Source organism: Mobula hypostoma, chromosome 19 (genome assembly GCF_963921235.1).
Source record: "Mobula hypostoma chromosome 19, sMobHyp1.1, whole genome shotgun sequence".
In the NCBI taxonomy this organism is placed as follows: domain Eukaryota; kingdom Metazoa; phylum Chordata; class Chondrichthyes; order Myliobatiformes; family Myliobatidae; genus Mobula; species Mobula hypostoma.
This window is the reverse complement of record NC_086115.1, coordinates 17684511-17707571: the sequence shown is the minus strand read 5'-3', so window position 1 is coordinate 17707571 and position 23061 is coordinate 17684511. Positions and strand designations below refer to the sequence as shown.

The window sequence follows — 23061 nt, the reverse complement described above, 5'->3', positions numbered from 1 at the left end:
GAACTCTCCTCCTGACTTCCGTGGGTGTGATGGCGCCTTGCTTCTGACACTCACCGCCCACTGGGTGCTTGTTCCCTCCCTCTGTTCCAGCGCCTGGAACCTCCCCTCGCGCCTGTGCAGGGCGGCGACGGGCAGAATGGCCGTCAGTTTGCCACGTTGCTGGGCATATTTGCGCAGTTTTTCAGGCCCCGCCTGTCCGGGCGCAGCTCCGGAGAGAGGCCGCGGGTCGGAGCTGACTGAACAGTCAACATTCCTGGCTGGCTGCGTCTACAGCCAAGTGCCCTCGCTCGCTTCCCCTCCCTCCGAATGAAAGCAGCCTGCAGCATGTCCGCGAAAGCACTGGCCAAAGGTGAGTGTCTCGGTGCCTATCTCCCTCAAAACCCCGTCGTAGCTTTAGAATTGAGATTTAAGATAAAATTAGCTTTATTTGTCGCATGTACGGATAAAAATGCAGTGAAATCCGTCCGAGGGTGTAATGAGCGGACCTGCTGGTCTTCACTCACCTTCCCTGTTTTCGATAGCTGCGCGGACCAACCAGCAAACACTTTACTCGGCCTGAAAACTGCACAGCGCCTTTTTTTTGGTACTAGGCATACTATGAATAGACTGAAAATTGAAAAATCACATACTTTTGATTTTATTTACTAATTGAATGTATAATAAAACATAGTACAACAAAAAAAAACAAATCTTTCACGTTTCGTAAACTTGTTCCCGTCTGTCTTTTTTACGAATCTATTGTCTATAAACACTGGGGGAACGCAGCAGGCCAGGCAGCATCTATAGGAAGAAGTACAGTCGACGTTTGGGGCCGAGACGTCGACTGTACTTCTTCCTGTAGATGCTGCCTGGCCTGCTGTGTTCCTCCAGCATCTGCAGATTTTCTCCCGTTTGCGTCTATAAACACTGTCCAGATTAATCTCGCATCCAGATGAAAGGTACATCTGAATCCTCATTGGATCATCCAAATGTTCCACTTCTAGTCTGTTTCTGGATTTACAATTGATTGAATTCATAAGACTGAATCCATGTTCGGAATTAGCACTAGAAGATAGAATAGAAACGTTCCAACGAAATCAACAAGAATTGACAATTCTTCAAAATTCTTCATTTCTAAGCAGGTAGTTCCACATATCAGTGAATGTCTTAATTGAACCAGTCTTAACTTTCTCGGAAGTGACACATTTGAAAGTACAGTATTGCTATATTTTTGAGGTACACTTTTGAAGTAGTTAGTAATAGTAGCTGAGTTTTTTTGGCAGTGGTACGACATTCTATTTTCCAAATTCAAAATTGGTTTCATTTGCAAAAGGAAAAGTTTGCCATTCTCTTAACTCGTAATCAGAAAATCTATTATCCAAGTGATTATATGCATGTTGCATGAATTGGAATAGGTGCAGTATCCATAAGATTTAGGAGCAGAATTAGGCCATTTGGCCCATCAAGTCTGCTTGCCATTTCATTATGTCTGATCCGTTTCCCCCTCAGTCCCAATCTCTTGCCTCCTCTCCCCCCCCCGCCAATCCTTTCATGCCCTGACCAATCAAGAAGTTATCAACCTCTGCTTTAAAAATATATGAAGTCTTGGCTTCCACAGCTGCCTGTGACAGTGAATTCCACAGATCCACCACTCTCTGTCTAAAGAAATTCCTCCTCATCTCCATTCTAAAAGGATGCCCCTCTATTCTGAGGTTGTGTCCTCTGGTCTTAGACTCTCCCACCACAGGAAACATCCTTTCCATATCCACTCTATCAGGGCCTTTCACCATTCAATGGGTTTCAATGAGGTCACCGCTCTTTCTTCTGAATTCCAGTGAATACAGGCCCAGAGCCATCAAATGCTCTTCATATGACAAGCTGTTCAATTCTGGAATAATTTCTGTGAACCTCCTTTGAACCCCCTTAAATTTCAAAATGGCCTTTCTAAGATACGGGGCCCAAAACTGCTCACAATACTCCAAGTGAGGCCTCACCAGTACTTTATAAAGTCTCAATATTACATCCTTCCTTTTATGTTCTAGTCCTCTTGAAATGAATGCTAACATCGCATTTGCCTTCCTTACCACAGACTCAACCTGCAAATTGACCTTCAGGGAATCCTGCACAAGGATTCCAAAGTCCCTTTGCGCCTCTGATTTTTCTATTTTCCCTCCATTTAGAAAAAGTCTACCCTTTAATTTCTTTTTACCAAAATGCATGACCATACAATTTCCAACACTGTATTCCATCTGCCACTTTTGCCCATTCTCCTCATTGGCTTAAGTCCTGGAGCCTCTCTACTTCCTCAAAAGTACCTGCCCCTCCATCTATCTTCATATCGTCTGTAATCTTTGCCACGAAGACATCAATTCTGTCATCCTAATCATTGACATACAACCTAAAAAGAATTGGTCCCAACACAGACCCCTGTGGAACACCACTAGTCATTGGTAGCCAACCAGAAAAGGCCCACTTTATTCCCACTCTTTGTCTCCTGCCAATCAGCCACTGCTTTATCCATTCTAGAATATTTCTTGTCGTACCATAGGGTCATAACTTGTTAAGCAGCCTCATGTGCGGCACCTTGTCAAAGGCCTTCTGAAAATCCAAGAACAGAACGTCAGCTGATTCTCCTTTGTCTATTCTGTTTATTTTTTCACAGAATTCCAAAAGACTTGTCAGGCAGAATTTTCTTTTGAGGAAACCATGCTGACTATGACCTGTTTTATCATGTGCCTCTTGCCTTCAAGTACCCAGAAATCTCATCCCTAACAATCAACTCCAACATTTTCCCAATCACTGAAGTCGGACTAACTGGCCTGTCGTTTCCTTTCTCCCTTCTTGAAGCATGGAGTGGCATTTGCAATTTTCCAGTCTTTCGGAATCATTCCAGAATCTAATGATTCTCCAAAATCTCTTTAGCCACCTCTTTCAGAACCCTGTGTCAATGTCAGAACTCATAAATACAAGCAAATCTTTTACCTTGTTACTTCCATCAGCAGTATCATCAAGCCTTACAGATGTTTATTGTTACAATTTGTTACCAGTGTTGTAACTTGAAACATTGACAATGTAAAATGTTGAAGCTCTGAAATGTTTCAACATGAATGTGGTAAGTTTATTATTTAGAAAGTGTTATGTTATATTCATTAACATAATTAATTACAAGGTGTTTCATAATTATATTAACATCATATTTCATTTGCGGATGGCACCAAAATTGGGGGCGTAATGAACAGCGAGGAAGGACATTAAAGTTTGCCACGGGACCACCTGGAAAATGGGTTGAAAAATGGAAGATGGAATTTAATGCAGAGAAGTGTGGGGTGTTGCACTTTGGGGGGGATGAAACAGGGTAGGACTCACACGGTGAGTGGAAGGGCACTGAGGAGCGTGGTAGAACAGAGGGATCTGGGAATACAGATTCATAATTCCTTGAAGGTGATAACACAGGTGGATAGGGTTGTAAAGAGAGCTTTAGACATATAGGCCTTCATAAGTAAGTGAGTACAGGAGTTGGGAGCAACACACATAAAAATTGCTGGTGAACGCAGCAGGCCAGGCAGCATCTATAGGAAAAGGTACAGATGACGTTTCGGGCCAAGACCCTTTGTCAGGAGTTGCGATGTTATTTTGAAGTTGTATAAGACTACAGAGAAAATTGACAAAGATGCTGCTGGGACTAGAGGACCTGAGTTATCGGGAAAGTTGGAGTAGATTAGAACTTTATTCCCTGGAGCGTAGGAGAATGAGAGGAGATTTGATAGATGCACAATATAATAAAATTACGAGTGGTATAGATAGGGTAAATGCAAACAGTTTTTTCCCCCACTGAGGTTGAGTGAGACTAAAGGTTAAGAATGAAAAATGAAGTGTTTAGGGGGAACTTCTTTGCTTAGAGGGTAGTGAGAGTGTGGAACGAGCTGCCAGCAGAGGCAGTGGATGCAGTATTTAAGGGGGAAATTTGGGTTGGTACATGGTTGGGAGAGGTATGGTCCAGGTGCAGGCCAATCATTGTTTGCCAATCATGAGATTGCTTGTCCAATGCCTTCCGAAAGTCCAAAGTAAGTAACCATAAGCACACTATGCACATCTACCACTGCCCCCACCCCTCCCATTTCATCAAAGGACTTTGTTGTTCTACACTTTTAGGATAAGCATCCTTTAACAAATCGGCTCTCGAGCTATCATCACTGGCTCTGCAATCCACTGCAGGCCGAAACGTGGACTGGTCATTTCTCTTCTCTTGCCGAGTTCCTCCAGCATTTTGTGTGTGTTGCTCGCCCACACCCTGCATGGGTTTGCCCTGGGTGCTCTGAGGTTGCTGTAGATCGAAGGGCAGCTTTATTCACCATATACACTCACGTGTGTTAGGGATTTGCTGTGGTGTGTTGGTAAGGATGTGTCATGCAACAAAATCAACATTCAGCAGATATAAGGAATTAGATTTTAAAAAATGAACTTCAAGTTTAAAGTACGGTTATGGAATAAAATATGCATAAATACATGTCATGTACTTACAATGTGGTTTAAAGTGTAGTGTAGTGAATAGATAGAAGGCGGGGGTGGAATGCTAACTAGAATGATTGATCAGATTCTTCCTGGGGGAAGAAACTTTTAAGATGGCATTTTTTTAAAATAGCCTGATAGCACTTTCCTGAAAGGAGCTTTTGGAAAAGGCAGTTTTGCTGGGTGGGTGTTGTCTGTAATTTACTTCTCGTATGACTGGGTGGGGCTCCCAATCACAGTCTACCTCATTCTGCACCTGCCCTGCACTTTCTCTGTAAATGTGACACCTTATGCTGCATTCTGTTACTGTTTTCCTGTGTACTCACTCAATGCACTGATGTAATGAACTGATCTGTATGGAAAACATGCTAAATAAGTTTTTCACTGTACATCAGACAATAATAAACCACGTTACTGGTTTACTAAGTGTAGCCAACTGGGCAGTCGATGAGTATTTGTGTGAGAGAATTTGTTGCAAAGATGAGGAGTAAAAGGAGAGGGGTGATGGGACCGGAGGGATTTCTCTGTAGGGAGACAGCATCGATCTCGATTATGACTAGAACTAGAGGTCATAGATTTAGGGTGACCGGTGAAATATTTATGGGGGGATCTTCTTCACTCAGAGGCTGGTGAGAGTGTAGAACGAGCTGCCAGCGGAAATGGCGGATACGAGTTCAATGGTGACATTTAAGAGAAGGTTGGATAGGTATATGGATGGGTGCTGTATGGCAGGTCAATGGGACTAGGCAGAATAACAGTTCAGCATGGACTAGATGGGCCAAAGGGCCTATTACTGTGTGGTAGTGCTCTATAACTCCATGTCCTGATGGGCTGATGGTCTTCTGTATCAAAGGCAAGTTATTCCAATGCTCTGAAGTCCCCCCCCCCCCGCCATCGCTTCCACTTGTTTGCACTCTAACCCTGAATATTTAAATAGCACCACTGTCCGTGCTCTCATGACGCTGACTATTTACCTCCCCATCGCAGGATCCCCCGCCCCTGGGCCTGTGCCTGAGGGAATGATTCGTCTCTACAGCATGAAGTACTGTCCTTTCTCACAGCGCACTCGCCTGGTGCTGGAGGCCAAGGGAATCAAGTAAGTGGAATGTGCCTCACTGCCACGCCTGAACCCCTGGGGGAGGACCCAGCCAGGATGCAGCGAGGAGGACTCAGGGGTGGAGGGGGCCCTGAATCACATTTATTTATCACACGTCCATGAATCCGTACTGTGAAATGCGTCATTTTTGTTAACGACCAGCACCAATTCCCGTGCTGGAGGCAGCCCACGAGTGTCGCCACACGTTCCAGCGACATGCTCACGCCACATTCGGCCAAACAACAGAGGTAGCAACAACACCAAAACAGAATAACAACAGCAAAACAAGCCTCTGACTACCCCAGGATTCACCAATCACAGGACTTTGACCTTCAGGCTTTGACCCCGGGACTCGTTAATCTTGGGACTTTGACCTTTGGGCCATGACCCTAGGACTCGCCAATCACAGGACTTTGACCCTCGGGCCTCAACTTCCAGATTAAAAGCTCATTGCACCCAGCACCTTTGGCATAAAGGCTTGACTGCCACTGCACCATAATGCTGAGGGGTTGGCGTGGCCTGCCCAGGGTAGACAACTGGGTGTGATCTGAACTGTTCTCATTCCTGATTTGCTGCTTTGCCTGACAATCAAATGAGCAGCACGGGCTACGCAGTGGTCACTGTTAGACTTTACAGCGCTAGTGATCAAAAGATCGAGGATCAATTCCCGCCACAGTAAGGAGCCCTTACGTATTCTTCGTGACCACATGGGTTTCCGCTGGGTGCCCCAGTTTCCTCCCACATTCCAAAGAGCTACAGGTTAGGATTTGCAGGTTGTGAGCATGCTCTGTTGGCAGCGGAAACACTATGACACATTTTTGCGTTCACTGTACGTTTCAATGTACAAGTGATAAATAAAGCTAATCTCATCAAGCCTTCCTTACACTTCCTCTGTTAGCCATAGTTTTCCTTCATAATTTTACATCGGGGAACGATGTACAATAATTGAAGCTGATTGATGGCATTGGCACTGTGTTATTTTTCTGCTTTTTTTCTTGTGCGGATGTTAGCATCTGAAACGATGCGGATAATAGCAGGGAATGTGCTGGAACGCCTCAGCAGTTTCAGCAGTACCTGTGGAGAGAGCTTCAGTCAGGTGGCCTGCTGAGTATTTCTGGCATTGTCTATTTCTGAGTTAGGTTTCCGGTGTCTGCAGTATTTTGCATGTGCATCACTTGATGCGATCCAGCCTCTCAGCTGTTTCTCCATTTTCTTCAAGGTACGAAACCATCAATATCAATCTGATGAACAAGCCAGACTGGTTCTTCGAGAAGAACCCTCTCGGCCTGGTGCCAGTGTTGGAGACCGATGTGAAACAGCTGATCTACGAGTCTGCAATCACCTGTGTGTTTCTGGATGAGTGTTACCCCGGGAGACAGCTGCTGCCCACAGATCCCTACGGGAAGGCCAAACAGAGCATGCTGTTGGAACACTTCCGTACGGTACTGCACGGGGAGGCGCGTTTATAGATGGCGGGTGGGGCGAGAGAGAGAGGGGTGGATATCCTCTGCGGCACTGGTCATTAATACCTCTCTCAAACTCTGTGACCAGTTCCTAGGTTGCATCTACAAGATCACTGCGGCTAAAGGAAAATCCGAAGATACGTCCGCACTGGAGGAAGAACTGCGGGCTCAACTCAGCCAGTTAGAACAGGTAAAGACAATCACACAACACGCAGCAATGTGGGAAGTGGGATATTGATTACGAGAAAAAATATTAGACACTGAGAGGCAGGGGCTCCTGCCTCCCTAATCTCTCATTGGTGCCAGATTTTCATAGTACCCATTCCCCTTTCTCTCTACAGAATTACTGACGTTTATTCACACAAAAATGCACAAAATACAAACACTGTATTTACAAGACAGTGGATAGATTTAAATTAAGATGTGATTATTACTGTCTATAAAACAGCCAATCCCTTGGGAGGCCCACCATTCACGGACATCCCCCACTGTACCCATGGTCACTACGTAAGCCCTCTCCAAGAACACCTGGGCACGTACATATCCCCAGAAAAGGGGCGGGCACTTGTCCTGGGCAAAGCCCTCGACTGTGCGCTGCCTGGATTCGTGAAGGCCCGGGAGCAAGCCCACCAGCAGATCCTCCGGGCGACCTGCCCCCTTCGGCAATGGATGCCCATATACAAGGAGCTCGGGGCTGAAGTGTAATCAAAACCTGAGGGGCCGTCCCTTCAGATATTCAACTAGATGCTGCGACCTCTCTCGCTCCAGAAATGCGTGGTACACTGACTCCTCCCGGTCACAGAACGGACAGGTGGGCAGGGTGCTTAAAATCCTGTGGCACAGTACAACCCTATGCAACACCTTCCATTCCCCCTTCACAGTGGAGAGGGAAAGGACCCCTCCATAAAGGGATTTCCTCTGGGGACCTTCCCCCATCACCGGATGGTAAAACAGACCGCCGGGGTGAGTCTGGTTGGCAGACGAAGGCAAGGAAGTGTGCGGGAACAGCCTGTACAAGAACTGCTGTGGTGTGTCACAGAGAGGCGAGGTGGCCATTCACAATGCGGCTCACGTTACGTGAGACCCTCTCCCGAGATTTACCTCGGGTCTTGGCTCTGATGAGCTGGTGTTACCATAGCCGGGACCGCTCCACACTCCCGAGCCTCCTCGACACCCACCATCATGCGATGGGGACTAGTTCCTCTGACAGCCAGAGCACCACCCCCCTGCTGGCCTTGGGACACCCTGTCTGGAGGTGTCTCGGGGTTTGATCCATGCAGCAGCTCTCGATAAACTGGAGCAGTTCCCGCAAAGCGACGCGGCTGATGCTTGCCACTGGGGGCCACGTGCCCTCCTGCAGGCAGTGACGCCGGCGGAGAACGTGTGTTGCCAACGCAGGCTTTCTTGGAGGGTCGTTGGTACGCGAGGATCTGCACAGTGCTGAGGTGGAGAGCCACCAGCTGGGTGTGCACGGGCACCAGCGACTGACCGCCCTACTCGATCGGAAGACCCGGGACCGCAGCAGAGACCCAGTGTCTCCAGTTGCCCCTGAAGAAGTCCACCTGCCTCCTCTGGGTCCTGGAGGCAAAAGCAGTGGGCAAGACCAAAGCGACCAACCGGTACCAGATCTGGGAGGCAAACAGCTGATTTATTACTAGTGCACGAAGTAAGCCTGACTAGTGTCCCAGGCAGGCAGAGACTTTTATCTCTTTAAGTCCCACCAGTTCACCAGCTGGGCCTCCTCACTGGAGCTCAGGTAGAGGAGGTGCGTGCTGCCCCACTCAACCCCTCCAGCGGGCAGTCCACCTGCCATTGGCTCACCAAGAGGCCAGCACACTTTTCCCAGTTGACCCTTAAAGAGGAGGCTGCCAAGATGGTCTGGCAGTCTTCGCATCCTCTGCAAGTCAACAGGGTCAGTGACGAGGAAGATAACGACATCGGTGCCAGTCGAAAGGACGACCTCCTTATAAAGTTGTAAAACCAAACCCATCAATCTCTTGCAGAGAAGGCACAGGAATGGCTCTGTGCAAATAGAGTACAACTGCCCTGACATGGCATGTGGGCACGTGGCCAAGTGGTTAAGGCATTGGACTAGCGACCTGAAGGTCATGAGTTCGATCCCCAGCCGAGGGAACGTATTGTGTCCTTGAGCAAGGCACTTAATCATACATTGCTCTGTGACGACACTGGTGCCAAGCTGTATGGGTCCTAATGCCCTTCCCTTGGACAACATTGGTGTCGTGGAGAGGGGAGACTTGCAGCATGGGCAACTGCTGGTCTTCCATACAACCTTGTCCAGGTCTGCGCCCTGGAGAGTGAAGACTTTCCAGGCGCAGATCCATGGTCTTGCAAGACTAATGGATGCCCTGACACGAGGCACCCCTGACACAACCACTTCCCAAAGCACAAGGGCGCTATCAAGGTCCCATTGACTTTAACAAGGCACTCCCCAGCAGGATACAACAAAATATGGCCCGAGCCTGAATGCGTGCAGAGTCCCAAATAGGTACTTGTGGTCCACCCTGTCAAATCCCTTCTCCTGGTCAAGAGAGAGAAAGGCGACTGACAGACCAGTCTCACAGGACAGGTGAATCAGATCTGGAACAAAGTTGGTCTTGCCCTGGATGGACCGTCCTGGGACCGTGTAGGACTGATCAGGGCAGATGACTTGAGCCAGCATGGAGCCCAAGCGATTGGCCATTGCATGGTCAAAGATCTACAAATGTACTACTTGGCAATGAGGAGAGATACTGGGTGCCAATGCTTTAGACAATGGAGGTACTCCTTTTTTGGCTGCAGGGCTACAACTGCACTGTGTCTAGAGAGGAGCATCTCACCTATTGTCAGGATTTCCCCAGTACCCTGGTATAATCACGGCCCCTGAGGCTTGCCTCTCTGTAGCTGGTTGAGGGCTCCAAAGATAGCAGAGCATGTAGCCTGCTACCAACACCTTATGTTCCATCTGGGTAGGTTGGAGGAACAACACCTTATATTCCGTCTGGGTAGCCTCCAACCTGATGGCATGAACATTGACTTCTCAAAGTTCCACTAATGCCCCACCTTCCCCTCATACCCCCTCTGTTATTTATTTTTATACACACTTTCTTTCTCTGTCTCTCCTTTTTCTCCCTCTGACCCTCTGACTATACCCCTTGCCCACCCTCTGGGTTCTTCCCCCCCCTTGTCTTTCTCCCTGGACCTCCTGTCCCATGATCCTCTCATATCCCTTTTGCCAATCAACTGTCCAGCTCTTGGCTCCATCCCTCCCTCCTGTCTTCTCCTATCATTTCGGATCTCCCCCTCCCTTCCCCCTCCCACTTTCAAATCTCTTACTAGCTCTTCCTTCAGTTAGTCCTGATGAAGGGTCTCGGCCTGAAACGTCGACTGTACCCCTTCCTAGAGATGCTGCCTGGCCTGCTGCGTTCACCAGCAACTTTGATGTGTGTTGCTTGAATTTCCAGCATCTGCAGAGTTCCTGGTGAGAGCGTGTAGCCGCTCAGCATGCTCAGGGCTAACCCTTGGTAAACCCTCGCTTGTGTGCTGTGTGCATCCTCACTAGACAGGTCTGGCAAGCATACAGCCTCATTAAAGGAGTGGAGCTCTGTCAGGGCAGTTCTCAAACCAGCTCCACAAGCTGTCTGCAGACACCCAGCCCCTACTCAAGGGAATAAAAGAAGGATTAGTCACAGTCTTGATCCTGTAGCATCTGGTCCTGCAACCTCACAAAAGCACCTGGGGACCGCTTGAGCTGCAGGTACCTCCCTGCCTCCTTGTTCCTCTGGTACTCCTCCCAGAGGAGCAGATCTCCATTCGTCAGCCCCAGCCGTGACTCCAAGTCGATGAGCCCCTGCTCAAGCCGATCGATCCCGGATGTCCGCCCCTTGGTCAACCCAGGTGCACATTCCCGGCAAAGCAATCAGACGTGAACATTGCCCACGTCCCACCAGAGTCTCAGGGAGGTGACGCTCGCCTGTTCTTCCTGCCAGGTCCTCCAAAGTGACAGAATGAATCCCAGAGACGGCCATCCTCCAGCAGCCGGTTGTTGAATGCCCTCCCCACCCTAGCAGGCAACGCACAGGGCTCTGCCCTCACCAGGCGCTGGTCCGAGCGTGCAATCGGATGCATGAAGGCTGCCAACACTTGGGAGGTGTGCACCCTGGAGATACACGGGTGATCAATCGGCGAGCCTCCACCCCCTCCAGACCTCCTTGAGAAAGCACAGAGTCGGGGTGAAGGCTCTGCCGGACATCGGCCAAGCCACAGGACACGACCTGCTTCCTTAACTTCCCCATCAATGCTTGACTGCCGTGGAGACCAGAGCGTTTCCTCTCCTCGAGGGTGCAATTGAGACGCCCTCAAGGATGACACAATCCATATGAGGGTACTCTGATTCCCTCGGGCTCCCGGGTCAGAGGCTCCTCAGCAAGGGCACTTGGCCTCAACTGAAGCAACACCCACAGACAATCTTCTTCAGGACTCCCCCCGCCCCCCCACCACCTTCCCACAGGATACGTGCTCAGGGTGCACAGCCTTAACCGAAGGCAAGTCTGTCTTCTCTATACTGCGGCAGCAGCCCGGAGGGGCTGTCCTCCAGCTTTGGGGAGACATAATCTGAGCATACTGCCTACCCCGGGGGCAAGTTGTACGGCGGATGTGGAGAGTCTGCAGAGGGATACAGATCAGTTAAGTGAGTGGGCCAAGGTCTGGCAGATGGAATACAGCGTTGGTAAATGCAATATCAGCCACTTTGGAAGGAATAATAGAAGAGCAGATTGCTACCTGCACCATGTGAGAGTGAGGCGAGGAACAGAAGGATTATACAGATCAATACGTGGCTGAGAGGTTGGTGCAGGAGGGAGGGCTTCAGGTTTTTAGATAATTGGGCTTTGTTCCAGGGAAGGTGGGATCTGTTCCGACGGGAGGGTTTACACCTGAACTGGAGGGGTACTAACATTCTTGCAGGAAAGTTTGCTAGTGCTGCTTGGGGGGGTTTAAACTAAATTTGCAGGGGGCAGGGATCCAGAATGTGAGAGAGGATAGCGAGATGAAGTATAAAGGACAGGTGGAGACTACACGGTTCCGGAATATTAAGTGTGAAGTAGAGAAAGGTGAGGTGGAACGAGTGAAAAGAGTGCAGAGGGATGGTCTGACGGAGCATGGAGTTAAATGTGCAGAAAGAGTAAGTAAGTTTAAGAAGGACAACAAAATACAAAGGGCGTATAGCCCAGTGAGAGTTCGGGGAGCTGGGTTATGCACAATAGGCAGCGATTTAAACAGAGAGAGGAGAAATGGGTTAAAAATTCTATATCTGAATGCACGAAGTGTCAGAAATAAGGCGGATGAGCTTGAAGCTGAGGTGCGAATGGGTAACTATGATGTTGTTGGGATAACAGAGACATGGCTGCAGGGGGATCAGACCTGGGAATTGAATGTACAAGGGTATACATGCTATCGAAGGGACAGAAAGGTGGGCAGAGGGGGTGGGGTGGCCCTGTTGGTGAGGAGTGAGATTCAGTCCCTTGCAAGGGGGGACATAGAATCAGCAGAAGTAGAGTCACTGTGGATAGAACTGAGGAACAGTAAGGGCAAAAAGACCCTAATAGGTGTTATCTACAGGCCCCCAAACAGTAGCATGGATATTGGGTGCAAATTGAATAGGGAGTTAACAATGACATGTGGCAAAGGAAATGTCGCAGTAGTTACGGGGGATTTCAATATGCAGGTGAACTGGGAAAATCAGGTTGGTACTGGACCCCAGGATAGGGAGTTTGTAGGGTGCCTACGGGATGCATTTTTGGAGCAGCTTGTATGAGAGCCGACCAGGGATAAAACTATTCTGGATTTAGTGTTGTGCAATGAACAGGATTTGATAAGTGATCTTGAAGTAAAGGAGCCATTAGGAGGTAGTGACCATAATATGGTAAGTTTTTATCTGCAAGTTGAGAGGGATAAGGGCAGATCAGAAGTGTCAGTATTGCAGTTGAACAAAGGAGACTATGGAGCCATGAGGGAGGAGCTGGCCAAAGTTGACTGGTCGGATATCCTAGCAGAAAAGACAGTGGAACAGCAATGGCAGGTATTCTTGGGAATAATGCACAAGGTGCAAAATCAGTTCATCCCCCGGAGAAGGAAGGAATCAAAGGGGGGAAAGTGGCCACAGTGGTTGACAAAGTAAGTCAGAGCTAGCATAGCATTAAAAAAGAAGTATAACAGAGCTAAGGTGAGTGGGAAGGTGGATGATTGGGAAATTTTTAAGGAGCAACAGAGCTTAACTAAAAAGGCAATACGGGGAGAAAAAATGAGGTATGAATGCAAGCTAGCTAGGAATACAAAGGAGGATAGCAAAAGTTTTTAGGTATGTGAAGAGAAGGAAGATAGTTAAGAACAATGTTGGGCCCTTGAAGAATGAATTGGGAGAAATTGTTATGGGAAACAGAGAAATGGCAGACGAATTTAATAAGTACTTTGGATCTGTCTTCACTAGGGAAGACACAAGCAATCTCCCAGATGTATGGATGGGCCAAGGACATAGGGTAACAGAGGAACTGAAACAGATTGACATTAGGAAGGAAACGATGATGAGTAGATTGATGGGGCTGAAGGCTAAAAAATCCCCAGGTCCAGATGGTCTGCATCCTAGGGTACTAAAGGAGGTGGCTCTGGAAATTGCGGATGCATTGGTGATCATTTTCCGATGTTCCTTAGATTCAGGATCAGTTCCTGAGGATTGGCGAATGGCTAATGTTATCCCACTTTTTAAGAAAGGAGGGAGGGAGAAAACAGAGAACTATTGCCCTGTTAGCCTAACATCAGTAGTGGGGAAGATGCTAGAGTCCATTATTAAAGATGAAATAGCGGCATATCTTGATAGCAGTGATAGGATTGGGCCGAGCCAGCATGGATTTACCAAGGGCAAATCATGCTTGACTAATCTATTGGAGTTTTTTGAGGATGTAACCAGGAAGATAGACGCGGGAGATCCAGTGGATGTGGTGTTCCTTGACTTTCAGAAGGCATTTGATAAGGTACCACATAGGAAATTGGTGGGTAAAATCAGAGCTCATGGCATTGGGGGGAGGATATTGACATGGATAGAAAACTGGTTGGCAGGTAGAAAGCAAAGGGTAGCAGTTAATGGGTGTTTCTCGGAATGGCAGGTGGTGACTAGTGGGGTGCCACAGGGCTCGGTATTGGGACCACAGCTGTTTACGATTTATGTCAATGATTTAGAGGAAGGCATTGTGAATAACATCAGCAAGTTTGCTGATGATACTAAGCTGGGTGGCCGTGTGACATGTGATGAGGATGCTAGGAGAATTCAAGGTGACTTGGATAGGCTGGGTGAGTGGGCAGAAACTTGGCAGATGGTGTTTAATGTGAATAAGTGTGAGGTTATTCACTTTGGGAGCAAGAACAGGAAGGCAGATTATTATCTGAACGGTGTGGAGTTAGGTAAGGGAGAAATACAAAGAGATCTAGGAGTACTTGTTCATCAGTCTCTGAAGGTGAATGAGCAAGTGCAGCAGGCAGTGAAGAAGGCTAATGGAATATTGGCCTTTATTACAAAGGGAATTGAGTACAAGAGCAAGGAAATCCTTTTGCATTTGTACAGGGCCCTGGTGAGACCACACCTGGAGTATTGTGTACAGTTTTGGTCTCCAGGGTTAAGGAAGGACATCCTGGCTGTGGAGGAGGTGCAGCGTAGGTTCACTAGGTTAATTCCTGGGATGTTCGGACTGTCTTACGCAGAGAGGTTAGGGAGACTGGGCTTGTACACACTGGAGTTAAGGAGATTGAGGGGGGATCTGATTGAGACATATAAGATTATTAAGGGATTGGACAAGATAGAGGTAGGATATATGTTCCAGATGCTGGGAGAGTCCAGTATCAGAGGACATGGTTTAAGAATAAGGGGTAGGTCATTTAGGACAGAGTTGAGGAGGAACTTCTTCTCCCAGAGAGTTGTGGAGGTGTGGAATGCGCTGCCTCAGAAGTCAGTGGAGGCCAATTCTCTGGATGCTTTCAAGAAGGAGCTAGATAGGTATCTTATGGATAGGGGAATCAAGGGTTATGGGGACAAGGCAGGAACCGGGTATTGATAGTAGGTGATCAGCCATGATCTCAGAATGGCGGTGCAGGCTCGAAGGGCTGAATGGTCTACTTCTGCACCTATTGTCTATTGTCTAAATGGTGAAAGATTGCAATATGCTGTTGTGCAGAGGGAGTACTTGTGCATAAGTCGCAAAAAGTTGGCTGGCAGGTACAACAGGTTATTAAGAAGGCAAGCGGAATGTTGGCCTTCATTGATAGAGGGATTGAATTCAAGAGCAGGGAGGTCATGCTGCAATTATACAGGGTACTGGTGAGGTCACACCTGGAGTACTGTCTGCGACTGGTGGGCTGCAGCCACTGCTCAGCGTTTAAGAGACACGGACTGAAAACTTCATAAAGCAGAGTCCTTTCTGTAAGAGAAACTGCTCTAGTCCGCTGTCAAGATGACACTCCACTCTCCCAAAACCTTCTGGCGGTCTCGAAACCTGTTCTTTTAGGATTTTGCTGCAATTTTCCAACCTCAGGAAAGAGAGCTGGTATAGTGTGACCCTCCCTCAGTGCCTGCCACCCCTCGAGCCCATGTGAATTTTAAGACTAGTTTCCAGTCTCGGTTCCCACAGCAGCTTCCAGATTGAGTAAGGCCATCTGAAGAGTGAGCTTAATTCCGGGAGAACGTGAGGGGGCGGTGATCCCAGGGTCCGCAGTGGTTGTGGAAGGGATCAATATTAGAAAATTGAACAAAGTGCAGGGAACAGGCTCTTTGGCCTAGGTGTTCCGAGCCAACTATGATGGCATGTTTAGAATAATCTTATTTCCCTGCACGTGGTCTATATCCCTCAATGCATTGCCAGTTCATTTGTCTGTCTAAATGCCTGAAATATTACATAGGTGCTTCCAATACTACCCTGACAGCACGTTACAGGTATCTACCACTCTCTAAGTAAAAAACAAACTTATCTCACTAATCTCCTTTAAATATTCCTCTCTCACCTTAAATCTATGCCCATAAAATCTTTGGTATTTTCACTTGATAAAAAACACTTTATCTACCCTATCTGCTCCTCTCCAGTTTTATATACTTCCATCAGGCTGCCCCTCGGCTCCAGAGAAAACAATTCAAGTTTGTCCAACTTCCGGTAGTTAATATTCCCTAAACCAAGTAACAGCCTGGTGAATCTCTCTGTGTCTGACTGTCTCTCGCCGCTCCCGAGGGAAGGCCATGGCATTTGAAATGGTCTCTTTTCTCTCCCTCAATATTGTCGGAGGATGGTACTGAAGTTCTGGCTGCAGTTTATAGATTGGACTGTGGTTCACTTGGACTCTTTCAGTTTTTGGCCCCTGTGCAGCCCTGATGAAGGATCTTGGCCCGAAATGTTGACTGTTTGCTCTTTTCCATCGATGCTGCCAGGCCTGCTGAGGTCCTCCAGCATTTTGTGTGTGTTGCTTGGATCTCCAGCTTCTGCTGATTTTCCTTTATGTTTTTATATTGTGTTTGTGCCTGTTTGTTTGCACAATTTGTTTGTATTTTTGCACATGCGGGCTGGGGTTTGATGTCGTTGTTGCTGGTTGCGCAGTTTGTTTCTTTTGTTGTTCGAGGTGGCGTTGATGCTTTTCTTTTGAACAACTTGCATAGTTTTCTTTATTTCATGGCTGTCTGGAGAAGAAGAATCTCAGAGTTTTATACTGCATACGTATTTTGATAAAAATAAATGTACCTTAAACCTTGAATCCAAGCCTCCACAATTTCCTGTATTGCGGTGCCCAGAACTGTATGCAGTACTGCAAAAGTTTTATACAGCTGCAATACAGCTTCCTTTTTTTGACACTCCGCACCCTGGTGAATGAAAGCAAGCATGTTGTACCCCGCCTTTGCCACCACTTTCAGAGAGCTGTACCCCAGGATCCATTGCTACATCACTGCTGCTGAGGGTCCAGTCATTTGTTGTACTTGTTGTGGCACAGTAATGTAGCAGTTAGTACAACACTTTATGGCGTTAGTTATTCGATTCGATTCAACTTTATTGTCATTGTGCTGAGTACAGATACAAAGCCAATGAAAAGCATGTAGCATCTGACCAGAAATGCAAAGAATAGTGTTATTTACAAAATAACTGTGAATAAAAAAAGTGCTACAGCACACAAATATAAAAGTACTGAGACAGTACAATACAGATGCAATACTGCTTAGCGCTGTGATGAGAAGTTCAGCAGTGTCACAGCCTCAGGGAAGAAGCTCTTCCTGTGCCTGCTGGTGCGGGATCGGAGGCTCCTGTAGCGCCTACCGGATGGGAGGAGAGTAAAAAGTCCATGGTTAGGGTGAGATGCATCCTTGATAATGCTTTTCGCCCTGCCCAGGCAGCGTTTATGGTAGATGTTGTCAATGGTGGGCAATTGGGTGCCGATAATCTGCTGGGCAGTTTTCACCACATGCTGGAGTGCTTTGCGGTCCAATACGGGACAATTGCCATACCACATTGAGATGCAGTTGGTGAGTATGCTCTCAATGGTACAGTGGTAAAAGTCCGTCAGTATTCTGGGACAGAGGTGAGCTTTCTTCATGCTCCGCAGGAAATAAAGGTCCTGGGTTCATTTCCTGCCGCGGTCTATAAGGAGTTTCTATGTTCTCCCTGTGACTCTGTGGGTGCCTTCTGGGTGCTCTGGTTTCTTTCTAGGTTAGGGTTAGCAAACTGTGGGCATGTTATGTTGGTGCATGGCAACACTTGCGGGCTGCCCCCAGCACATCCTCAGATGGGGAGAAGGCAGGAGAATGGGGTTGAGAGGGATAACAAATCAGCCATGATGGAATGGCAGAACAGACTCAATGGGCCGAATGGCCTGATTCTGCTCCGCTGTCTTCTGTTTCAATATACATGTGACAAATAAAGTAATCTGTATAACCCCCCAAAGTGTACCATGCAACACTTGTCTGGATTAAACTCCATCTGCCGTTTTGGGTTGGGTCCCTTCGGCGACTGTCCATTTCCGACTGGTCTGCATCCTGTTGAATCCTCTGTTACTGATCCCAGCCCGTGACTCTCCCTTGCTGCTGTCAGGAGCCAGGGGCTTAGAGCGTCGGGGTGTGTGAGAGCTCCATTCTCCATTCTCCTCGTGTGTGCGGCCCTCGGTACCTGCTCAGGTGTTGCTCATGTGCATGCTGTCCCTTATACCCTGCTAATCTCTGGATCTTTACAGCGTTTGGCTGAGTCGAAGACCCTGTTCTTTGGAGGTGACAATGTGACCATGGTTGACTACATGCTGTGGCCCTGGTTCGAGCGACTGGAAGCCTTCTCCTTGAGCGAGTGAGTATCTAGCCTCATAGAAAATGTACAATACCCAAAGAGGCCACTTGGTTCATCATCTGTACCAGCTGAGAAAGATCTGGGGAAAAACTCTGTCTGTGACAGTACCCATAAAAGGGTTGGTTCTGGTCACATCCAGTGGGTTCACTGATGCCCTTTCAGGAGGGGAATTGGCCTATATATAACTCCAGAACCATTGATGTGGTTGGTTCTTATCTGACTTCTGAAATGCCTCATCAAGTTGCTAGCCACAGGTTAATTGGGACGGTTGGTAAATGCTGCATTTCACTTCATGCTTTGAGGTTTCACTGTATGTTTCGATGTCTTGATATACAGTCATTGGCCACTTTTATTAGATAGGCCTACGTATTCATGCAAATATGTAATCAGCCAATCGTGTGGCAGCAACTCAAAAGCATGCAGACAAAGTTTAGAAGTTCAGTTGTTCAGACCAATCATCAGAATGGGGAAGAAATATGATCTAAGTGACTTTGACCATAGAGTGATTATTGACACTGGACGGGGTGCTTTGAGTATCTCAAGAAGCCATTGATCTCCTGGGAATTTCACACACACATCTCTAGAGTTTACAGAGAATGGTGTAAAAAAGCGGAAAAGTAATATACATTGAGCAGCAGTTCTGTGGGGGAAAAAGATGCCTTGTTAATGAGAGGGGTCAGGGGAGAATGGCCAGACTAATTTAAGCTGACAGGAAGGTGACAGTAAATCAAATAACCACACGTTTCAACAGTGGTGTGCAGAGGAGCATCTCTGAATGCACAACACGTTGAACCTTGAAGTGGATGGGTTACAGCAGCAGAAGACCGCAGACATACACTCAGTGGCCACTTTATTAGGTACAGGAGCATGGTAGCTTAGTGGTTAGCATAACGCTTTACAGTACCAGCGACCCGGGTTCAATTCCTGCCACTGTCTGTAAGGAGTTTTGACATTCTCCCCGTGACTGTGCGGGTTTCCTCCAGGTGCTCTGGTTTCCTCCCACGGTCCAAACACCTACCAGTTGGTAGGTGAATTGGTCTTTGTAAATTGTCTGGTGAGTAGGCTAGGATTAAATTGGGGGATTTCTGGACATTCTCCACGTTGTATCGTAATAAGAAACTAGTCATTGTGTACATGTGACAAATAAAGCCAGTCTAATCTAAATGCCAGTCTTGCTGGTGTGTCATTAATTAATTTATTTACTGAGATACAGCACAGAATAGGCCCTTCTGGCTCTTCGAGCCTCACCGCCTGCAATCCCCCAATAGTGGCCTATACGGTAAAACGTTGTGCTAATCACATGGAAGTGATCACTTGAGAAATTCTAACTCACTGATTGGCAGCTGAGACACAAGCAATACCCTCCCTATTGGCTGTCAGATGATGGAGAGAAAACCGTTCCTCTGTTGATGGGCAGAGTCCCTTCACCAGCCATCATCTTCCCACCACAGATGCTGCCTGACCGCAGAGTTTCTTTGTGTGTTGCTTCAGATTCCATCGCAAAAACCCAGAAGTCTGCAGATGCTGAAAACCCAAACCAACACACAGAAATGCTGGAGGAACTCTACAGGTCCATGGAATTAAATAAGCAGTCTTGTGTTTTGGCCCAATCCCTTCTTCAAGACTACAAAGGAAGGGGAAAGATGCTTAGATTAAAAAGTTTGTGTTGGGGTGGGGGGGGGAGAAGAAAGAAGGAAGGAGGCTAGCTTGAAAGTGATAGGTGAAACCAGGTGGGTAGAAAAGATTAAGGGCTGGAGAGGAAGGAATCTGATATGGGAGGAGAGTGGACCATAGGAGGAGGGAACCCAGGGAGAGGTGATAGGCAGATGAGAAGAAGTAAGAGACTGGAGTGGAGGAAGAAGAACAGGGGAGGGAATTTGATCTAAACCAGAAGGAGAAATTGTTATTTGTTTCATCTGGCTGGAGGCTACCCAGCCAGGTATTGCTCCCTCACCTGAGTGTGGCCTCATCCACCTGCAGTCTCGGGTGAGCCGCCCTAGTTCTGGTCCAGCATTAGTGACGGAATTTCATTGAATCTCTCTTCCCATTGGACAGGTTTCTGGATCGCACCCCAGCACTCAGGAACTGGACACAGGCCATGATGGAAGATCCTGCTGTCAAGGCAACAGCCAATGATGCTGCAGCCCACAGAGGCTTCTACAAGCTGTACAGCCAGCGGAGCCTGGAGGCTTGTGATTACACTCCCTGACCTGCACACAGTTGTGGGTTGCTGCTGTAGCTTATCCTCACTGTGGTTATATCATCTGTCATCACACTGTTTGGGACATACTTCTGCAACTACTGACTGGGTTGTGTGGATAAGCTCTGGTGTCTGGTTGGCGGTGGAATTGTTCAGGCAAATTTGTGTAAAGAATAATTGAATTTCAGCTCATTAAGTTTAAAAAGAGTTCTCTGTCCAGGCTGTTAGATAGGTATATTTGTATTTCTGAAGGATTTATTTTGTCTCTGTTATACTGGTCCTGAACACTATTTGATAATCATATGGTTTATATATATACTCAGCATGTCCCTTGGTGGGTTTAATCTACTCTCCTTCCTGTTGGTGTTTGAAAATAACTACATGCTGCTTCTGTCACTGCTACACAGTGTTTATTTCTGTCTCTTCATGTAACAACACTTCTGTCCTCCACTGAATCGATATGTGTTGGTCACCAGAGTCCCACACACTAGGAACACAGTGACTGATTGATTTTCTGTAAGGCAGGTGTTCGCTGTGCTCACTCCCATCCCCAAAACTAATGAGAGTCAAGTCTGTACCCATGATCCTGATTATAAACTATAACATAATAATCTTTCATTGAACTGGTTAAGTCCATTAACGGGAGCCTTTAATTAGACTCAGAGGATCTCACTACACAGACCTATAGACCCTGTGTCAGCTCTTTGAAAGAACACTCCAGTCTGTCCAATTCCTGTCTAGTTTCCCCACAATACCTTTTAAATTATTCCTTCTGAGAAATATTGAGCCAAACCTCTTGAAAGTTCCACAGATCTACTCCCACCAATGTGTTCCTGGTCAATTCAACTAAAAATGTTACTGGTCTTCTGCAAATTATCCAATGCCCCCTGTAGTGTCATGTGAGTAGAAACATACTCTTCATAACCTCTATTTAATTCCTTCTGAACCTTTCCTATAGTCCGGAAAAGGAGCCCAGCCCTACTCCATTTCCTCCTTGAATGAAGCCTTTATCTTTGGCTTACTCCAGTAAGTCTTTGATATGTCTTCCCTTCCACCTCAACATCATTCCCAAAGCATAGTGCCAGAATCTAGCTGAGGTAAAAATTTCCTTCCATTTTCTCTACAACCCCTTGCTTGCCCTCCAGTCCCCTTCCAAGACTTGTGAGACCCAAAAACTTACTCGCTTCAGGGAGTTCTGCAATCATTGTAATGGCTGGGAACTTAAAGTTCAGGGTCAATGAAATAATTTGGACTAATGGGCTGAAACTGGCTGTAATATTTATCCATGTCCTGTGGCCATCCCCTGGTGAGATCCATCTGTGACACTACGCATGCCAGGGGCTGGACACTAAATAGATCACAGAGCTGTGTGGCAGTATTCAGATGGTTAGACTCTACAGCGATGAAGTTGAATTCTTCCTGGGTTGCTGCGACTCCTCATCCATCCCCAGACGGGAGTGCCCTCACCTCAGGCACTGAGGCTCAGCCAGTGGCCGTCAGAGGAGGGAATTAGTCCTCACCTCAACAGAGCCACCCACACTCTACGAGGGGTGATTGATAAGTTCGTGGCCTAGGGTAGAAGGAGTCAACTTTAGAAAACCTAGCACATTTATTTTTCCTACATTTACACACTTAGTCCAGCAGTCGTGGAGCATACGGATCCCTTCTTCGTAGAAGTCGGGGTCTTGGACCTCCAGAAAGTGGTCCACAGCAGGGGTGATTGTTAGGTTTGTGGTCTAAGGTAGAAGGAGATGAGTTATTAACTTCAAACTGTCTGCATTTTCACTCAAAGAGTTGAACTGCACGTGCATGTAATGAGAGCGGTGTAACTCATCTCCTCCTACCTTGGAGGGATGTCAAAGATACATTTCTTTCTTTTCAAATCTTTTTATTGTTATACAAAAGAAATATCATGAGTACATTGAAGTAACAACACTTACAATGTCTCAAAAAAGACATTATCTTAAAGATTGAAAAAAAAATTGTGATAACAAAAAAAACCTACTAAGCAGAAAAGTGAGGGGGAAAAAAAAGAACCCATTAGTTGTACAACCCCGGAGCCATGCGTCATACAAAAAGCTTCTAAAAATAAACATCAAACCGCCAGCAAGAAAAGAAAATATACCAAAAAATTTACAATTAGATCGTGGAGGAAATCTATCAATTAGCTCAAATGATAATAACGAGCAAATGAGCCCCATCTCTTCTCAAAATCAAATGAAGATTCAAAGGTTTGACTTCTAATGTTGATAGTCATTGTGATAGATGTAAAACTGAGATAGCTACACTGACACATATGTTTTGGTCTTGTTCTATATTGGAACAGTTCTGGAAGTCGGTTTTTTCAAAAGTTTCTAAAGCACTTAAAATTAATCTACAACCTAATAAATTAACTGTCCTTTTTGGAATAATTCCTCAGAATATTCATGGTATTGCTGTGTCTGACTGACATGTTATTGCACT

At 46.9% G+C, this 23061-nt stretch overlaps 1 protein-coding gene across 1 annotated transcript; it reads left to right on the top strand.

The window, feature by feature from the left end:
- The first annotated feature begins 15 nt into the window (after positions 1-15).
- LOC134358861 (glutathione S-transferase omega-1-like) lies at positions 16-21265 on the top strand. Its single transcript, XM_063071431.1, has 6 exons — positions 16-349; positions 5476-5584; positions 6804-7026; positions 7136-7237; positions 18292-18398; positions 20454-21265. The coding sequence occupies exons 1-6, from the start codon at positions 307-309 to the stop codon at positions 20605-20607; spliced, it is 738 nt and encodes a 245-aa protein (XP_062927501.1). The 5' UTR covers positions 16-306; the 3' UTR covers positions 20608-21265.
- The last annotated feature ends 1796 nt before the right edge of the window (positions 21266-23061 follow it).